Source organism: Myxocyprinus asiaticus, chromosome 29 (assembly GCF_019703515.2).
Source record: "Myxocyprinus asiaticus isolate MX2 ecotype Aquarium Trade chromosome 29, UBuf_Myxa_2, whole genome shotgun sequence".
NCBI classification, from domain to species: Eukaryota; Metazoa; Chordata; class Actinopteri; order Cypriniformes; family Catostomidae; genus Myxocyprinus; species Myxocyprinus asiaticus.
The window spans coordinates 23,485,493-23,501,241 of NC_059372.1; the positions used below are offsets into that span (position 1 = coordinate 23,485,493).

General features: G+C 40.1%; 1 protein-coding gene across 1 annotated transcript in view; it reads left to right on the forward strand.

The window, feature by feature from the left end:
- The first annotated feature begins 405 nt into the window (after nucleotides 1-405).
- noc2l (NOC2-like nucleolar associated transcriptional repressor) overlaps nucleotides 406-15,749 on the forward strand; it is a 68,541-nt gene continuing 53,197 nt past the window's right edge. The window contains exons 1-12 of the mRNA XM_051663001.1: nucleotides 406-473; nucleotides 977-1,102; nucleotides 1,248-1,449; nucleotides 1,664-1,789; nucleotides 7,959-8,079; nucleotides 8,181-8,274; nucleotides 8,408-8,486; nucleotides 8,901-9,011; nucleotides 9,147-9,260; nucleotides 11,533-11,721; nucleotides 11,822-11,961; nucleotides 12,332-12,443. Of these exons, the coding sequence (XP_051518961.1) occupies nucleotides 454-473; nucleotides 977-1,102; nucleotides 1,248-1,449; nucleotides 1,664-1,789; nucleotides 7,959-8,079; nucleotides 8,181-8,274; nucleotides 8,408-8,486; nucleotides 8,901-9,011; nucleotides 9,147-9,260; nucleotides 11,533-11,721; nucleotides 11,822-11,961; nucleotides 12,332-12,443 (1,434 nt within the window). The 5' untranslated portion in view covers nucleotides 406-453. The remainder of the gene's footprint in view (nucleotides 474-976; nucleotides 1,103-1,247; nucleotides 1,450-1,663; nucleotides 1,790-7,958; nucleotides 8,080-8,180; nucleotides 8,275-8,407; nucleotides 8,487-8,900; nucleotides 9,012-9,146; nucleotides 9,261-11,532; nucleotides 11,722-11,821; nucleotides 11,962-12,331; nucleotides 12,444-15,749) is intronic.

Sequence of the window (15,749 nt, forward strand, 5' to 3'; positions counted from 1 at the left end):
ACAACATGGCATAAAAATGCATTATGCCTCAATAATTCACTGCAACTAGAATACTATGAGAATGTGCAAAATGATTGACAGGCAGAAAGAGTGGCCGGCAGACACATTTTTGTTTGCTATTTATACAGTCTAGAGCTGTCATAGAGACCTGTGAGATATCTCAGGACACTTATTTCATTAATATCTTTCAGGGAGAAGTGACATTTTGTGCATAAAAAAATTGCATAATTTTTTTTGCATAAAAACATTTTTTCCATGAAAAATTCGCTTACAGCACCTTTAAAATGTAAACAGGAATGCCCACAACGGTTTTGCACATTGAATAAGAATCAGAACCAGTTTTCGTTTTTGTTTCTGCGGATAACACAACGTTAAACAAAAGATCAACTCAGTTGAGCCCCTCACATCAGTGCATTGTGGGTATTGCTTTCCTATGCACGTTTCTCATCCAGCATGGCAGGGAAAAACAAGAGGTATGCTCCCGTTCTAAGATATTTAAACTCGCTCACAAGTTCAAATATTATATTCTGCTTTAGCCTACAGTGAATGTATCTTTGGAAGTGTTGGCAGAGCTCAGTTTTATTTCCTAAGATGATTATTTGACTTATACTTGACGATAGCTAGATAGCTTTAGCCCCAGAAGATGAGCTAAAACTTCATCAATCTCAATAATGATACAAATTAAAAATAAAACACTTAAGTCTCGCATTAGATCAGCATATAATTTAGCATTCTTCATATATAGAGATAATTTGCAAATACGTAACTGTTAAATTTGAGTGTCAACATTATTTCCCATTACGTTTTGTTCAGTAATACGTGATCATGAGATCAGTTTTGGGAACGGCCAGTTTGAATTTTTTTTTTTAGTGTTCTAAGTTTACTAGTGCTTACTGAAGACTGGGTTGAAAGGGCTAAGTTAACACGGTTTCTAAACATATTTCATTTTAATGCTGTGCTATCTGTGTATGTGCAGAAAGTTGGAGAACCTCAGTGTAGATGAGTTCATGTTGTCTGGATTTGATTCTGAGGAGGAAGATGACTCTGTGGATGAAGATTTAACACAACAGACTGCGAGTAAGAAACCTGCACCTCAGAAGAAGTGAGTGTGGTCTCTTTTTAAGTTTTAAGAGTTTGTATTTCCATTTCTGCTAAGTGCTTCAGATGTTTACAGAGTATTCTATTTACCACTGGTATAATTAGAGAAACTTGGTTACATAATGTTATTCTAATGTTCTAACTCTCAGGTCTGTCAAAAAGCAAGGCAAGGCATCTGATCACAAGGACCAGCTTTCTGCCCTCAAGAGCCGAGACCCAGAATTTTACAAGTTCTTAGAACAAAATGACCAGACACTCCTGAATTTTGATGACTCTGATTTCTCAGAAGATGATGATGATGACGACGACGACGAAGAGGAGATGTACCACAAACTCCCCTCTCAACTGGAGGTCAGTCTTCTTATCATACTGGCCTACTTGCCATATAAATACATAAGGCAAATGATTTCTGTTACAAGTGTGATGTACTTTTCAGAGGATTTATGCTATAATTCAGAGGTATTCAATTACATTTTTTATATACAATTCACATGATTTGTATATGTTACCACTGCACTTGTTTTCTTTGGGTTATGAAGATCCTTGTGTTTTTGTGTGACTTTAGGATGCTAACTCAGATGATGAGGAGGACAAGGAATCAGAAAAAAAAGATGCAAAAAAGACTAAGATGTCTAAGGAAGGTATCAAGGTCACAGAAGCAATGATTGAAAACTGGAGAAAAGGACTGAGAGTAAGACTTTTCTCTGTATTGCTTATTCTTATCTTTGTTCATTTTTTTTTATTTTTTTTATTAGGAACTTCCAGGTGGTCAACACGTCCTATTACTCGCAGTAAACATGACTGCTTAACAACAGTATTGGTCGACCAATATACATTCACTGAGCACACTGTTAGGAACACCTATACACCTACTTAATCATGCGATTATCTAATCAGTCAATCGTGTGGCAGCAGTGCACAAAATCAAGCAGATATGTGTCAGGAGCTTCAGTTAATGGTCACATCAACCATCAGAATGGGGAAAAAATTTGATCTCAGTGATTTAGACCGTGGCATGATTGTTAGTGCCAGATGGGGTGGTTTGAGTATTTCTGTAACTGCTGATCTCCTGGGATTTTCACACACAACAGTCTCTAGTATTTACTCAGAATGGTGCCAAAAACAAAAAATATCCAGTGAGCGGCAGTTCTGTGGATGAAAGCACCTTGTTCATAAGAGAGGTCTATGGAGAATGGCCAGACTGGTTCGAGCTGACAGAAAGGCTACAGTAACTCAGATAACCACTCTGTACAATTGTAGTGAGCAGAATAGCATCTCATAATGCACAACATGTCGAACCTTGAGGTGGATGGGCTACAACAGCAGAAGACCACGTCGGGCTCTTAATTAAATCAAATCAAAATCAAAATCAAATCACTTTATTGTCACACAGCCATATACACAAGTGCAATGGTGTGTGAAATTCTTGGGTGCAGTTCCGATCAACATAGCAGTCGTGACAGTGATGAGACATACGCCAATCTACAATAAACATCAAATTAACACAACACAATTTAAACATCTGTTATACATAATTAAACTCGACTTAAAACATCAAATTAACACAGCACAATTTAAACATCTGTTATACATAATTAAACTCGACTTAAAACATCAAATTAACACAGCACAATTTAAACATCTGTTATACACAATTACACTCAACAATATACAATAATAACATACATTGCACAGTATACAATATGCTGTTTTTGTTTTTTGTGTTTTTTTTTTTTTTTTACTATATAGATACTATATAGATACACATTATTCAATAAAAATTAAAATATATATGAAAAAAGTATATATATAGAATGTACAGTATTGTACTGTATTGACATTCAGGCTGTCGGTTGATAGTCAGTTGTTAAGAGAGACATAATATAATGACAGTAATATAATTTATGACAGTCCGGTGTGAGATAAAAGAGTAATAAAGTGCAGGGATGATGTATTTTGATCGTGGGAGATCAAGAGTTCAGAAGTCTGATTGCTTGGGGGAAGAAGCTATCATGGAGTCGGCTGGTGCGTGTCCTGATGCTGCGATACCGCCTACCTGATGGTAGCAGTGAGAACAGCCCATGGCTCGGGTGGCTGGAGTCTCTGATGATCCTCCGAGCTTTTTTCACACACCGCCTTGTATATATTTCCTGGAGGGAGGGAAGCTCACCTCCGATGATGTGTTTGGCAGTTCGCACCACCCTTTGCAGTGCTTTGCGGTTGTGGGCAGTGCTATTGCCGTACCAGGCGGAGATGCAGCCAGTCAGGATGCTCTCCACAGTGCAGGTGTAGAACCGTGTGAGGATGTGGCGGTTCATTCCAAACTTCCTCAGCCGTCTCAGGAAGAAAAGGCGCTGATGAGCCTTCTTCACAACGACTTCAGTGTGGACGGACCATGTGAGTTCCTCAGTGATGTGGACACCCAGGAACTTGAAGCTGCTGACTCTCTCCACTGGTGCCCCATTGATGGTGATGGGACTGTGTTCTCTGTCTTTTCTTCTGAAGTCCACCACAAGCTCCTTTGTCTTACTGACGTTGAGGGAGAGGTTGTGCTCCTGACACCAGTGTGTCAGAGTGTGCACCTCCTCTCTGTAGGCTGTTTCATCATTGTCAGTGATCAGACCTACCACCGTCGTGTCATCAGCAAACTTAATGATGGCATTGGAGTTATGTGTTGCCACACAGTCATGTGTGTACAGGGAATACAGTAGTGGGCTGAGAACACAGCCCTGCGGGGCTCCAGTGTTGAGGGTCAGTGATGAGGAGATGTTGCTGCCTATTCTAACCACCTGGCGTCTGCTTGACAGGAAGTCCAGGATCCAGCTGCACAGCGAGCTGTTTAAGCCCAGAGCCCGGAGTTTCTCATCTAGCTTGGAGGGCACTATGGTGTTGAATGCTGAGCTGTAGTCTACAAACAGCATTCTCACATAAGTGTTCTTTTTTTCCAGGTGGGAGAGAGCAGTGTGTATTGTAGATGCAATGGCATCATCAGTGGAGCGGTTGTTACGGTAAGCAAACTGCAGCGGGTCAAGATTGAGTGGTAATACAGAGCAGATGTAATCTCTGATTAGTCTCTCAAAACATTTGCTGATGATGGGGGTCAGAGCAACAGGACGCCAGTCATTTAAACAAGTTATTTTCGATTGTTTTGGAACAGGCACAATGGTGGATGTTTTAAAGCATGTGGGGACTACAGACAAAGAGAGGGAGAGGTTGAAAATGTCCGTAAAAACACCAGCCAGCTGGTTCGCGCACGCTCTGATGACGCGGCCCGGAATGCCGTCTGGACCCGCGGCTTTGCGGATATTCACCCGTCGGAAGGATCGGGTTACATCCGCTACAGAGACGGAGAGTGAACTAACCTCTGTAGCTTCGGCCGTGAGAGCTCTCTCCGCGAGGGCGGTGTTATTTCCCTCGAAACGAGCATAAAAAGTATTTAGCTCATCTGGGAGAGAGGCAGCGGTGTTCATGGCGGAGTTTTTATTCCCTTTAAAGTCCGTGATGATGTTAATTCCCTGCCACATGCTTCTAGAGTTGGTGGTGTTAAACTGTCCTTCAATCTTACTCCTGTACTGGCGTTTTGCTGTTTTGATAGTTTTTCGGAGGGCATAACTGGCTTGTTTATGCTCCTCCGCGTTCCCGGAATTAAAAGCGGAGGTCCGCACATTAAGTGCTGCGCGAACATCGCTGTTGATCCACGGCTTCTGATTCGGATAGATTCGCACAGTTCTGGTCGGAATCACTTCCTCTACACACGTTCTGATGAAGCACATTACGCTATCAGCGTAAAGCTCGATGTCGTCATCAGAGGCGGACCGGAACATCTCCCAGTCCGTGCGATCAAAACAGTCTTGTAGCGTAGAGTCTGATTGGTCCGACCAGCACTGGATCGTTCTGAGGGTGGGTGCTTCCTGTTTCAGTTTCTGCCTGTAAGCGGGCAGAAGCAGAATGGAAGAGTGGTCCGATTTGCCAAATGGTGGGCGGGGGAGGGATTTGTAGCCATCCCGGAACGGAGAGTAGCAATGGTCCAAAACCCGGTCCCCTCGTGTGTTGAAACTAATGTGCTGGTGATATTTTGGTGCGACTGATTTTAAACTGGCTTTATTAAAGTCCCCGGTCACAATGAACGCGGCCTCAGGGTGCGCGGTTTCCTGCTCACTTATACTCCCATACAGTTCCTTGAGTGCCTGGTCTGTGTCGGCTTGTGGGGGAATGTACACAGCAGTGATAATGACCGCTGTGAATTCCCTCGGTAGCCAGAATGGTCGACACAGAAGCATAAGAAATTCCAGATCAGGAGAACAGAAAGACTTGATAGAATGTATGTTCCTCTGATCGCACCAGGATTTGTTGATCATAAAACATACACCACCTCCTCTAGTTTTACCTGAGAGGTCTTTCGCTCTGTCCGCTCGGAGCATGGAAAACCCCGCGGGTTCAATGGCTGAGTCTGGAATCTCCGCAGACATCCAAGTTTCCGTAAGGCAGATAACGCAGCAGTCCCTCGTCTCTCGTTGGAAAGAGATACGCGCTTTCAGCTCGCAGAGCTTGTTATCCAGAGACTGAACATTTGCCAGTAGAATAGTGGGTAGCGGGGGTCGATTTGCGCGGCGTCTTACTCTGATGAGAACGCCGGCTCTGTTTCCCCTTTTCCTCCTGCGTTTCCGCGGCCGTGCTGCCCAGACAAAGGGCTCCGCTTGCGTGTTTGTAAACAGCGGGTCGGCATTGAGGAATGTGAAGTCCGGTTTACGGTGTGAGATCGCTGAGCCAAATTAATTAGCACCATTGTGTGCCTAATAAAAGTGCTCAATGAGTGTGTATATGTATACATATATTTTATACCTAATGCTTTTATTTTGTTAGCAGGGTGACAGAATGCAGATATATGTGAGACAGTCACAAAATTGCTGAAAATATATTTGTTGTAAAAAAATTGACTCAAAGTTCACTTAAAAAAAACAGCCTTAAATAACTGCATTTTCAATTGGCATTGGCTGTTGGTTGTTTTTGGAACTGACACAAGGGGGAGCAGTTGCCCCTTATCACCTTTTACTTGCTTACAGGACCCCATTTAATCCCACTTAGCCCTTTTCCACTGAAATTGCGATGGTTCTTGTGCTGAGCCTGTGCTCCATTGGTTCACGGCCGGGGCAATCTGGAGCATAAACCGGCTGCGCTTTTCCACTAACTTGAGAGCCGAATGGTGACGTAACAGGTTACTGTCTACGTCAGGGGTCGGCAACCTCTGGCACACGTGTCAGCATTGGCACGCAGAGGGGTAATCACTGGCACGCCAGCAACAGCGAGATAGGAAAAGACTATTTTATTTATATAAATTCCGCACCTGCATTCCAATCTACATCTTGATGTAATCCTTCCTCATGAAACAAAAGTTAAAATGTGACAAGACTGCAGTATACCCAACAGACTCGTGCAGCACGTGCAAGCCATTTGCACATCACAAGCAGGTAGCGCTTCACTTTCTGTTAACCGCTTCGGTCAGACTGCGCGGATGACAGCCTACATTCCGTGTTTCTTTTTGCTTTCAGAACAGCACGTAATGCAATAAGAAAATTGACCATTGACCAAGAAAATAAAAATGGCACTCCATGTCAAAATGGTTGCCGACCCCTGGTCTACGTGGTAGTTTCACGTGTCTACCTCAAACATAAACAAACATGGTGCATCACAGTGTGTTTGTATACAGCTTTCACTCTTGTTTTTGGGGACATATTTAAACCTACGTAATCGGGTCCTGCGTAGAGACCAGCAAGCTTTTGGGACCAGTGCAGAACCAGATTTTCGGCCCCGGAATGGCCTTTTCTGCAGTTGAAATGCATGGAACAGTTGGAGAATTCACACTGGACCTGGAACCTGCATCCGTCCCGAACCATGTCGGTGGTCGATGTTAAGGGCAGTACCACAATTGTGCCCAAAATGTTGTTTGAAATTTGAAGGGTCTAAAAAGAGTTGTTGATGTGATTTACAGAGTTGTCAATTGTAAAAGACAGTGCAGACTGTCATGATTTCATGTGAACATTTTTACATGAGTGGTACATGACCAGAGACATTTAATTTCACTGTGCTCCTCAAAAGATTATGTCTGTCAAAACTCCATAAAGGAAGCAAATTAAACCTGTCATGATACACTTACAACTACCATATTTTGTACATATAATGTATAAAGGGTCTTTTATTGATTTATTAATAAGATTGCATAGCCAAATATAAATTATGCTCACAGCACAAATAAACATGGAAGTGGTCACTATTGTGACCAGTGAGAAAACTGATTTTTCCTGATTAGGTGACTGATTGATTCCCATTATAAAATTGCTGGTTTTATATTATTATTGTAATAAATAAAACAAAGTAAATGTAAATATAATATGCAGTTATTATTGGTTTGTCATTCCCTTTCCCCCCACAATAGCTTGATAGAAAAAAAAATAATAATTATATTGTTACTTTATTGTTTACAATTTTCATTTGGTTCCTATTGAGCAACTGAGCAAAATGACTATCACACTAACTCTGTATTTTCCCACCAGTTACAATTGTGACCAAGAATAAATCTCATACTTTCAACATTTTAATTTCTTTTATTTTTTATTTTTTTTTAAAGATTTTGAGAAGGCATAGAGTTTCTTTTTCAAAATGCTGATTAATCGGCCTGCTCCATATGTCCATCTATTGCAAAATAACAGTATACTGTAGGTGTGTGAAGGAAATAAGAATTTGCGAGTCATGTGTGTTTTTCTGTCTCCGATTTTGTTCCTTCATTGATTGTTTTAAGTAGCTTTAGTTCTGTTTAGTTTATTATCAGTTTCTCTTATTTTTTTTATTTTTGTTTTCCCCAGAAAGAGCCCACATCACGTTTGATTAGGGACATCACACAAGCCTTCAAGGCTGCTGTGGCTACAACGAAAGGCGAGTCTGACTCTGAGGAGCTGTGTCGATATACCATCTCAGACAGCACAGGTAACTGACCATTGTATTCATGGATAGCACCCACTTACAGAACATAAAATGTTTAATATGCTCATCTCACGGCCTCCATCTTTCTCCTGTTTTATTTGCAGTGTTCAATTCGCTGATCCTGTTCTGCATACAGGAGATACATACATCGCTGAATAGAATGCTGAATTTGAAAGCTCCAGAGAAAGATCATAAGAAGTGAGAGCTCTTGTTCCTCCATTTGTGAGATACTTGTTCCTAGTCACTTAATCTAGACTGCATTGATCATTTTTCTTATATTGTTGACAGTTCTGTTCCTTCATTTTAACTTTGTGTTTATCCATATTTTCAGATTAATACTTCCATCCTCAAGTCCCAGGTGGCAAAAACTTCAGATTGATATTAAGATGTATCTATCTGGTGTTGTTCAGGTAGATCTATTTTAAATTGTTCCATGTAAGCTTCTATTTAAAGCCTCTAGAATCGCCAAACGAAATTGCTAAAATAATGGCAGGTTTCCCAAACACTCCCCCCCCCCCATCTTTTATAAACAGATAGTCCCATCCCAGACTTGTTCCATTAGTTGAGCCAATATTGCTGTGTTGGTCTAGTTGGGATGCTCAAACAAACAGCAAAGTTTTGATAGTACCTATAGGTTTTCTGTTTCTGGGGAAATCAACCTACAAATGGCTTACTTATGGTTTTCTCTGCATTTTAAGTTCAAAAGAGGAAAACATTTTAAGATTGAAAAAAAAAAAAAAAGACACATTTCAGCTTTAAATCAAGGTGCTAAAGACGAACATGCATGAAATGTATGTAATGGATGAAATTTTTTTTCTTCACAGCTCCTATCCAGTTTAACACAGTCCACAGTCACAGCTGCAGTTCTACGCCACGCCAACCAGATGGTGCCATACTACCTGTGTTTGCCAAAACAGTGCAGAAACTTGCTTAAAGTAAGCCGTACAAAACACTCACAGTAACCTAAAGACCAGATTATTTCTCATTGCCCTGAAATGGTTGTTTACTAATCAGAAAAAACAAACAAGTCACAGCATTTGTTGTGTTCTCCCTTCCCTTTTTGATACTAGAACCTGATCAAACAGTGGAGCACTGGAGAGGAGACTGTGAGGGTCCTGGCCTTCCTGGCTCTCAACAAGATCTGTCACCACAAACAGGACATCCATCTAAACTCTGTTATTAAGGTAAGCTGGGTTTTATAGCTCATCATAAATGTATTTCATATGTGATTGGATTTACTTTCCTGTTTTTTTTTTTACTAAATAATTACGACCAAAATGTGCATTGCAGCAGGAGATTTAGTGGAGTATCCATTACATTTTTGTGATTTTATGTCTTTGGTGCCTTCGGCACAAATCTAGATCAAGCTGACTTCAAAGTTCAGTTTGTTTGATTAGTGTAAAGACTGTTTTCTCAGGTGCATGAAAATGGGTGTCTGTGGTTCACCTCATGTGAACCAACTCACGGTTGATGAGAAAATAGTTCACTCTGGAAATTAATTACTGATTTGTTTATTTTTTGGTACTGATATATATTCATAATTTCCTCAAAATGAGCAGCTAGGGAATTCTGTGGTCAAATGAGTTCACTAAAATAATGCTAATGTTGTAACAAACATGGAAATTATTTTATATTCATTGAGGAACGATTGATCAATATCTTGAAAACATGTGGTTCCAATTAATTGACAAACTAATAAATCATTTGACCTCTTCAATACTTCAGTTAACTTACACCTACCAAAAATTAAAGACTAAACAAAGCTTCAGTATTTGTGTGAATTATTAAAAATTCTTTAAACATCAATTATCAGCTGTTAAGATTACATTTTGGTACATTTGAAGTAGAGGTGGACTGGTAGTGGAAAAGGCTGATGACTGATTAATAGGCCGATCATTTTTTTAAATCAATTTGTAGAATGATAAATTATTTCTTAGTCTTTCCTTACTATGAAGTGTACAGACATCGAGGCTACAAGTCCTAAAAGCAGTTTATTGTGCAACCAAAATCCCAATAATAACCAGAAAAATTAGGATTTGGTGCACAATGTGGGACTTTTAACAATCCTCTTGAGACCCGAACGTGACTGCTGTGTGCATTTTCCATTTCCATTTTTCATTAGTAACTAGTAGCACCTTATAAACTTGCACAAAAAAATAAATAAATTCTAGAGCAAATAGTTTTCCTAAAAATGTATGTCCACATATGTGGACAGTGTGACTCTTCTGTGACATTTTAAATAATACCAAGCTATAGAAAGTCAGATTTTTTTAATCAAATTGTTTGTTTCCAGGAGTGTTGGTTATTCATGTTTTTGAGACGTTACAGACATTACATCAGAAATTAGCATAATTAATTCTGATTCAATGTAATGGCCAGCATCCTCCAATCTCTGTCAACCATGTTAAAATAAAATTATACATTATAAATTCTGAATATGTACTGATTACCATTGTCCCATGTCTGCCAAACATGTTGAGTGGTACAAAGATCATCTGCAGCCTGAAACTGAACTTTTGGTCAGATTTTAGGAGTAAATGCACTTAGCTGCATAAAAAGCTATAGGATGCTCCCTTGCTCCCTGTTTAGTGAATGACCTCCAGTGTCCTGTCTGTCTGCACTGGTCTCAGAACTGTTTGAAATGCACCTTATTTTCAACCTAACTCCATATAAAGCCTCTGAAAGCAACATTTTTCAGCTTTTGGATGAACCCATTGATTCTCAGTGTGATAATGCACAGTAAATATAGGACTTCTAAGGAAACAATGTGCTGAAGTACACATTAGTGTACGCTGTGTTAGCAGCGTGGCGTTTCGTGATAAATCGCTCACATTTTAAAAATGGCATATCGGATGAAACTAGAGACTCTAATCTTTTGACTCAAACAGGTGTAAACTTAATTAAGTTTCTTATCAGATGTAGTTTTGTTGGTGTTACTCCCAAAGACAAACTCCACTGTGATTGGCTCCATGTTGTTTGATCACATGACTCAGTGCTTCGAAAATTTAACCCTTTACTAACAGCCCAGAATCTTCTGAACTGAGATCAGTCGGTGTAAATTAATTTGAATTATGCATTGCATATAGCGAAACCAAAGTACAATGTCCACACGTGTACGCTGGGTCGCACGAGTATAAACAAGCCCCAAATACACCAGTGACTCTTTTTTGACTTGGCTCTGTTAATTACAATGCTCTGGTCTATATGCAAGTATTTACCAAATGAAGCTTTTTATAGCCTAAATATTCACCAGAGGAAGAGTTTTCTATAAATAGTTTATATTTCACTAGATTAGGTTTATTGATGAGGAATAATAAAAAATTAGGGGGAAAAAACTTTCAGCATAGAATTTTGCCCTTAACCGATTTCCGATAAGCAACTATCGGCACAGATTAATCAATAAAACCGATATATCTCTGTAGATCACACGGTTCTTTGTTTGTTTTCTCTGTTCAGCAAATGTACATCGCCTACGTAAAGAACTGCAAGTTCACGTCGCCCAACACTCTCCCCATGATCAATTTCATGCAGAGGACTCTCACAGAGATGTATTCACTGGACACACAGGTTTCGTATCAGCACGCATTCATCTACATCCGTCAGCTCGCCATCCACCTCAGAAATGCCATGAATATGAAGAAGAAGGTAGTTATAAGTCTTGATCTGTTTTCATTTGTCTTTTGAAAAGGCTTCCTCAAGTTTTAGCAGATATTGTCTCCTTATTTTTTTGTGTGTATGTCCTCAGGAGATGTATCAGTCTGTGTATAACTGGCAGTATGTGCACTGTCTGTATCTGTGGTGTCGAGTGCTGAGCACCATTTACCCCAGTGAAGTTCTAGAGCCACTGATTTACCCAATTTGTCAAGTCATCATCGGATGCATCAAGTATGTGTTTTGCAAGAAATTTCAACCAGTATTACAGACAATTTTTATTTATTTTTTTAAGGTATTTTTTTTAAATATTCTGGAAACTATAAGTTACTGACTTGAAATGTTATTTCCAGCAGGTGGTGCCTTTAACCACATTTATTTTTACAGTCCCCAGTATGTAGACATGTTCAGTTTATTACATCTATTGATGTCTTCAGGCTTGAATAATGCATTACTTTTTTGCAACATTAAAGAAAAAAGCTCATGATGAAAAAAAAAACTACATTATTTCTTTTTTACTTAACAAAGACTTATATTAAGTTGAATGTTTTCTGGTAATCTCTAAGTCATCAATAGTTCCATGATGTCTGTGTATATTTTTTAGGCTTGTACCCATCTCACGGTACTATCCTCTGAGACTACACTGTGCAAGAGCCCTCATTCTGCTCTCCAGCCGCACCAAGACATTTGTGCCCATCCTGCCCTTCCTGCTGGAGGTGAGACTGCCATAACATGCCACCATCACTCATCTGATTTCATGCCCTAATACCAGACTGCATGAAATAAACAGGTGTTTCTGTGTGTGGGTAGATATGGATTGGACATGAGTAAACCCTGTACACACGGCATTTGTCATCACGGATGTCTCATTTTCAGACTGTTAGCTATAAAAAGACTCCATGTTTCTCGCTGAACCTTCTCCAATTTTGATCATATATGGTGTACATTAATGCTAATTCTTTCTCTCTTCACAGTATCCAATGAGATAAGTCATCCGAACATTATATTTTAAAATATTGCCACAGCTGTGCTGATATTCGGTGCAATAATACAATTTTAAGTTTGATATTGCTTTTATACAACAGATCTATAAAGAAGATACAATATGGCCAGTTAGTTTGTCTATTTTTGCTCTGCTAACAAAAAAAGTTCTGAAAAAGTAGCCAAAGCAGGATTAACCGTAGTGCTTTGCAGAGCAAATCAAAAACTGAAAGCCTGTCTGGAACGCCGCAAAGAGATGCAAACAGCGAAGTTATTCTAAATATCATCACTGTTGGTATGTAGCTTCTCCAATCGGATTAGGAGACCGAAACTAACTGTTGTATAATGGAAAATAAAAAACAAATACACTAGGATAAGACGAGATGCCACAACGGTCAACAGCCTTTATATTACATGCTCATAGATTAAAGACAACACAGAACAGCGTGTCTGGTTTGCACGAACGTGCATCCAAATGTGTGTGAACGATAAGCAGCTTCTTTTTTGGGAGACGTAAAGGTCAAAAACGGTCCACATTTTCCACAGTACGAGGCAAGTGACAAAATGTGTGTATTTGTGTGTGGCTGGCGTGGGCCTCTGTGGTGACAGCTGTTGTGTGAATAGAAGCGTGGAGGTGACAGCAGCCGAGACCAATGGAAGGGAGGACTGGTGGATGGGGGGTGGTCACTGCTTGACTGCGAGCACCCACCAGTCCTGACCATACTGTGATAAAGCCTGGGGTGGGGAGAGAGTACGTGTGTGTCCGTATATGTGTGTTTGAGGGTGGTCTGTGGTTCTCTCAGCTCTCAAACATGTTGTGCAGACCACATCCTCTGTCAGTGTGGCGACTCCTACCGACCACCTTTTTGCTCCGTGTGTTTATTTGTGATGCAGTCTACTTCCTGTTTTCGCACTCATGCTAAAAGTGGGTGTTCAGCGACATGGTGTGTTGTAGAGCATCTCTCTCATTCTCTTTCCTGTTCTCTCTCTTTATCTGAGCTCTATGATTTCATGCTTCCTGCTGCAGTGGCCCCTGAGCATATCAGGTTGGGACCATGTGCCACCACTTCCTCCTGTGTCCCGCAGGCCGACACCACATCTGCTGTTTGAACAGACTGGCCGTCCATGAGTGCACACGCACACATACACCTTACTGGCTCAAGATGACCTCACCAAGCACTTTCAACTGTTCTCAATGTGAAAACACTGAGACAGTCATGGGAGAAGTCACAACTATCCACCGAAGTGTGGGAGCCAAGGATTAGCTGGCATGAGGTGCTTGGTTGTGGAAAAATGTGGCCTGAGCTGTAATTGTTAAAATTAAATATGAATTATTTCATGCAATAATTAATGTTTGTATAGAAATTTACAGTTTTGTATCAGTTTTGGGGAGCAAGTAAACATTATTGAAGTATTGAAGGAGTTTTCATGTCTGCTTGGCACTTGTGGGCTGCTTTTCCTTCACTACTAGGTTAGGGCTGGGTGATGTGATGATGTAATCGGATATCGACGATGTCTTACAAAGATCCCGATGCCGATTGTGAACAGATGATGATCGACAATATCGGGAAATGGCAAAACCATGGATCCGGGAAGTCGCCAAATACATTAAACAGTAGCCAGGGTGTGAAACTAGCACCCGCCACACGCAAAATACAACGAAGCTGAATCTAGTCCGCAAGATCCTTGTCCAAATGCAGGAATTTCATGTGCGGATAATTTTGCTCATCTACCCGCAATGGCGGACGGCCTGTAAGACGGCTTGGAGTGACACATGACAAAGACATGCGCTTGAAGAAACACACGTTATTATATTTTTAAGAACAGACAACAGAAAAGCCGTCAATGCTTGTGTCTGATTCGCTGTTTGTTCAGAGGTGTGCTGCAGGGTCATAGCTAGTGGGGTGAAAGGTGGTAATGATTCTAGGGGCCCAAAGGTCCAGGGGGGCCCACAACAAATTTGAAACTGTATTTTTTTTTAATAGGTAAGGGGCCCAGAGCAATATATATTCACGGGGCCCAGAATTCCTTGCTACGGCCCTGGTATGCAGCACGAGCCTGTCATGTGGAACAAGCGCTTGTAAAGAGTTTTCACACTTTGTTTCATTCGTCTGAAAACTGTTTGCAAGAATAATGTCGTCTATGAGAATGCTGAAAATGATCTCTGATCATATCGGGAGGTGCTGTGAGTTTCCTCGCGGTTGGTATGCATTGCGGGTTCTGTGATGCAAATGGAGCCATTGGAGATGGTAAATGTTGGATTTGGGGAGGTGGTTAAATAAGATTTTTTGATCATTTCGTTATTTTATTGCTTTTTTCATTTAGTTTAAAGTGCAATTGGAATTTAGAAATGTGTTTCGTGTTTCAATAAGTGAATACAAATTTTAAAGCAAAATCAATAAAAGAAAAAATTCACCTGATTCACTGTTTGCTCAGAGGCGTGCAGCACGAGCCTGTCATGTGGAACAAGCTTATGTGAAGAGTTTTCACACTTTGTTTCATTCGTCTGAAAACTGTTTGCAAGAATAATGTCGTCTGTGAGAATGCTGCAAATTATCTTATTTTGCGAACACTAGGGAATTTATTAGGCTTATTTATTTTGATTATTATTGTCTTTACATTTATAAGTGTCTTTAGTTCTTAATCTGTGGGCTATTAGTAATTTTCCACCTGGTGTCATTGACGGATGCTTGCATGATGGCAAATGGAGTCGCTGGAGACGGTAAATGAGTGGATTTGGGGAGGCGGTTAAATACGATTTTTTTAAATCACTTCGTTATTTTATTGCTTTTTTTGTTTAAAGTGCAATTTGAATTTAGAAATGTCTTTTTGTTTATGTTTTTCATGTTTCAATAAATGAATTACATTTTTAAACCAAAATCAATAAAGCAAAAAAATTCACAGACTCTCGGCAGGGCGGTTGACGATGTAATCGGATATCGCGATATTTTTAAGGCAGCTATCGCTAAAATATTATTTACATATTGCCCAGCCCTATACTATTTCCAGTTTTTTGTTGATGTTTTGTAAAGTAATTTGAC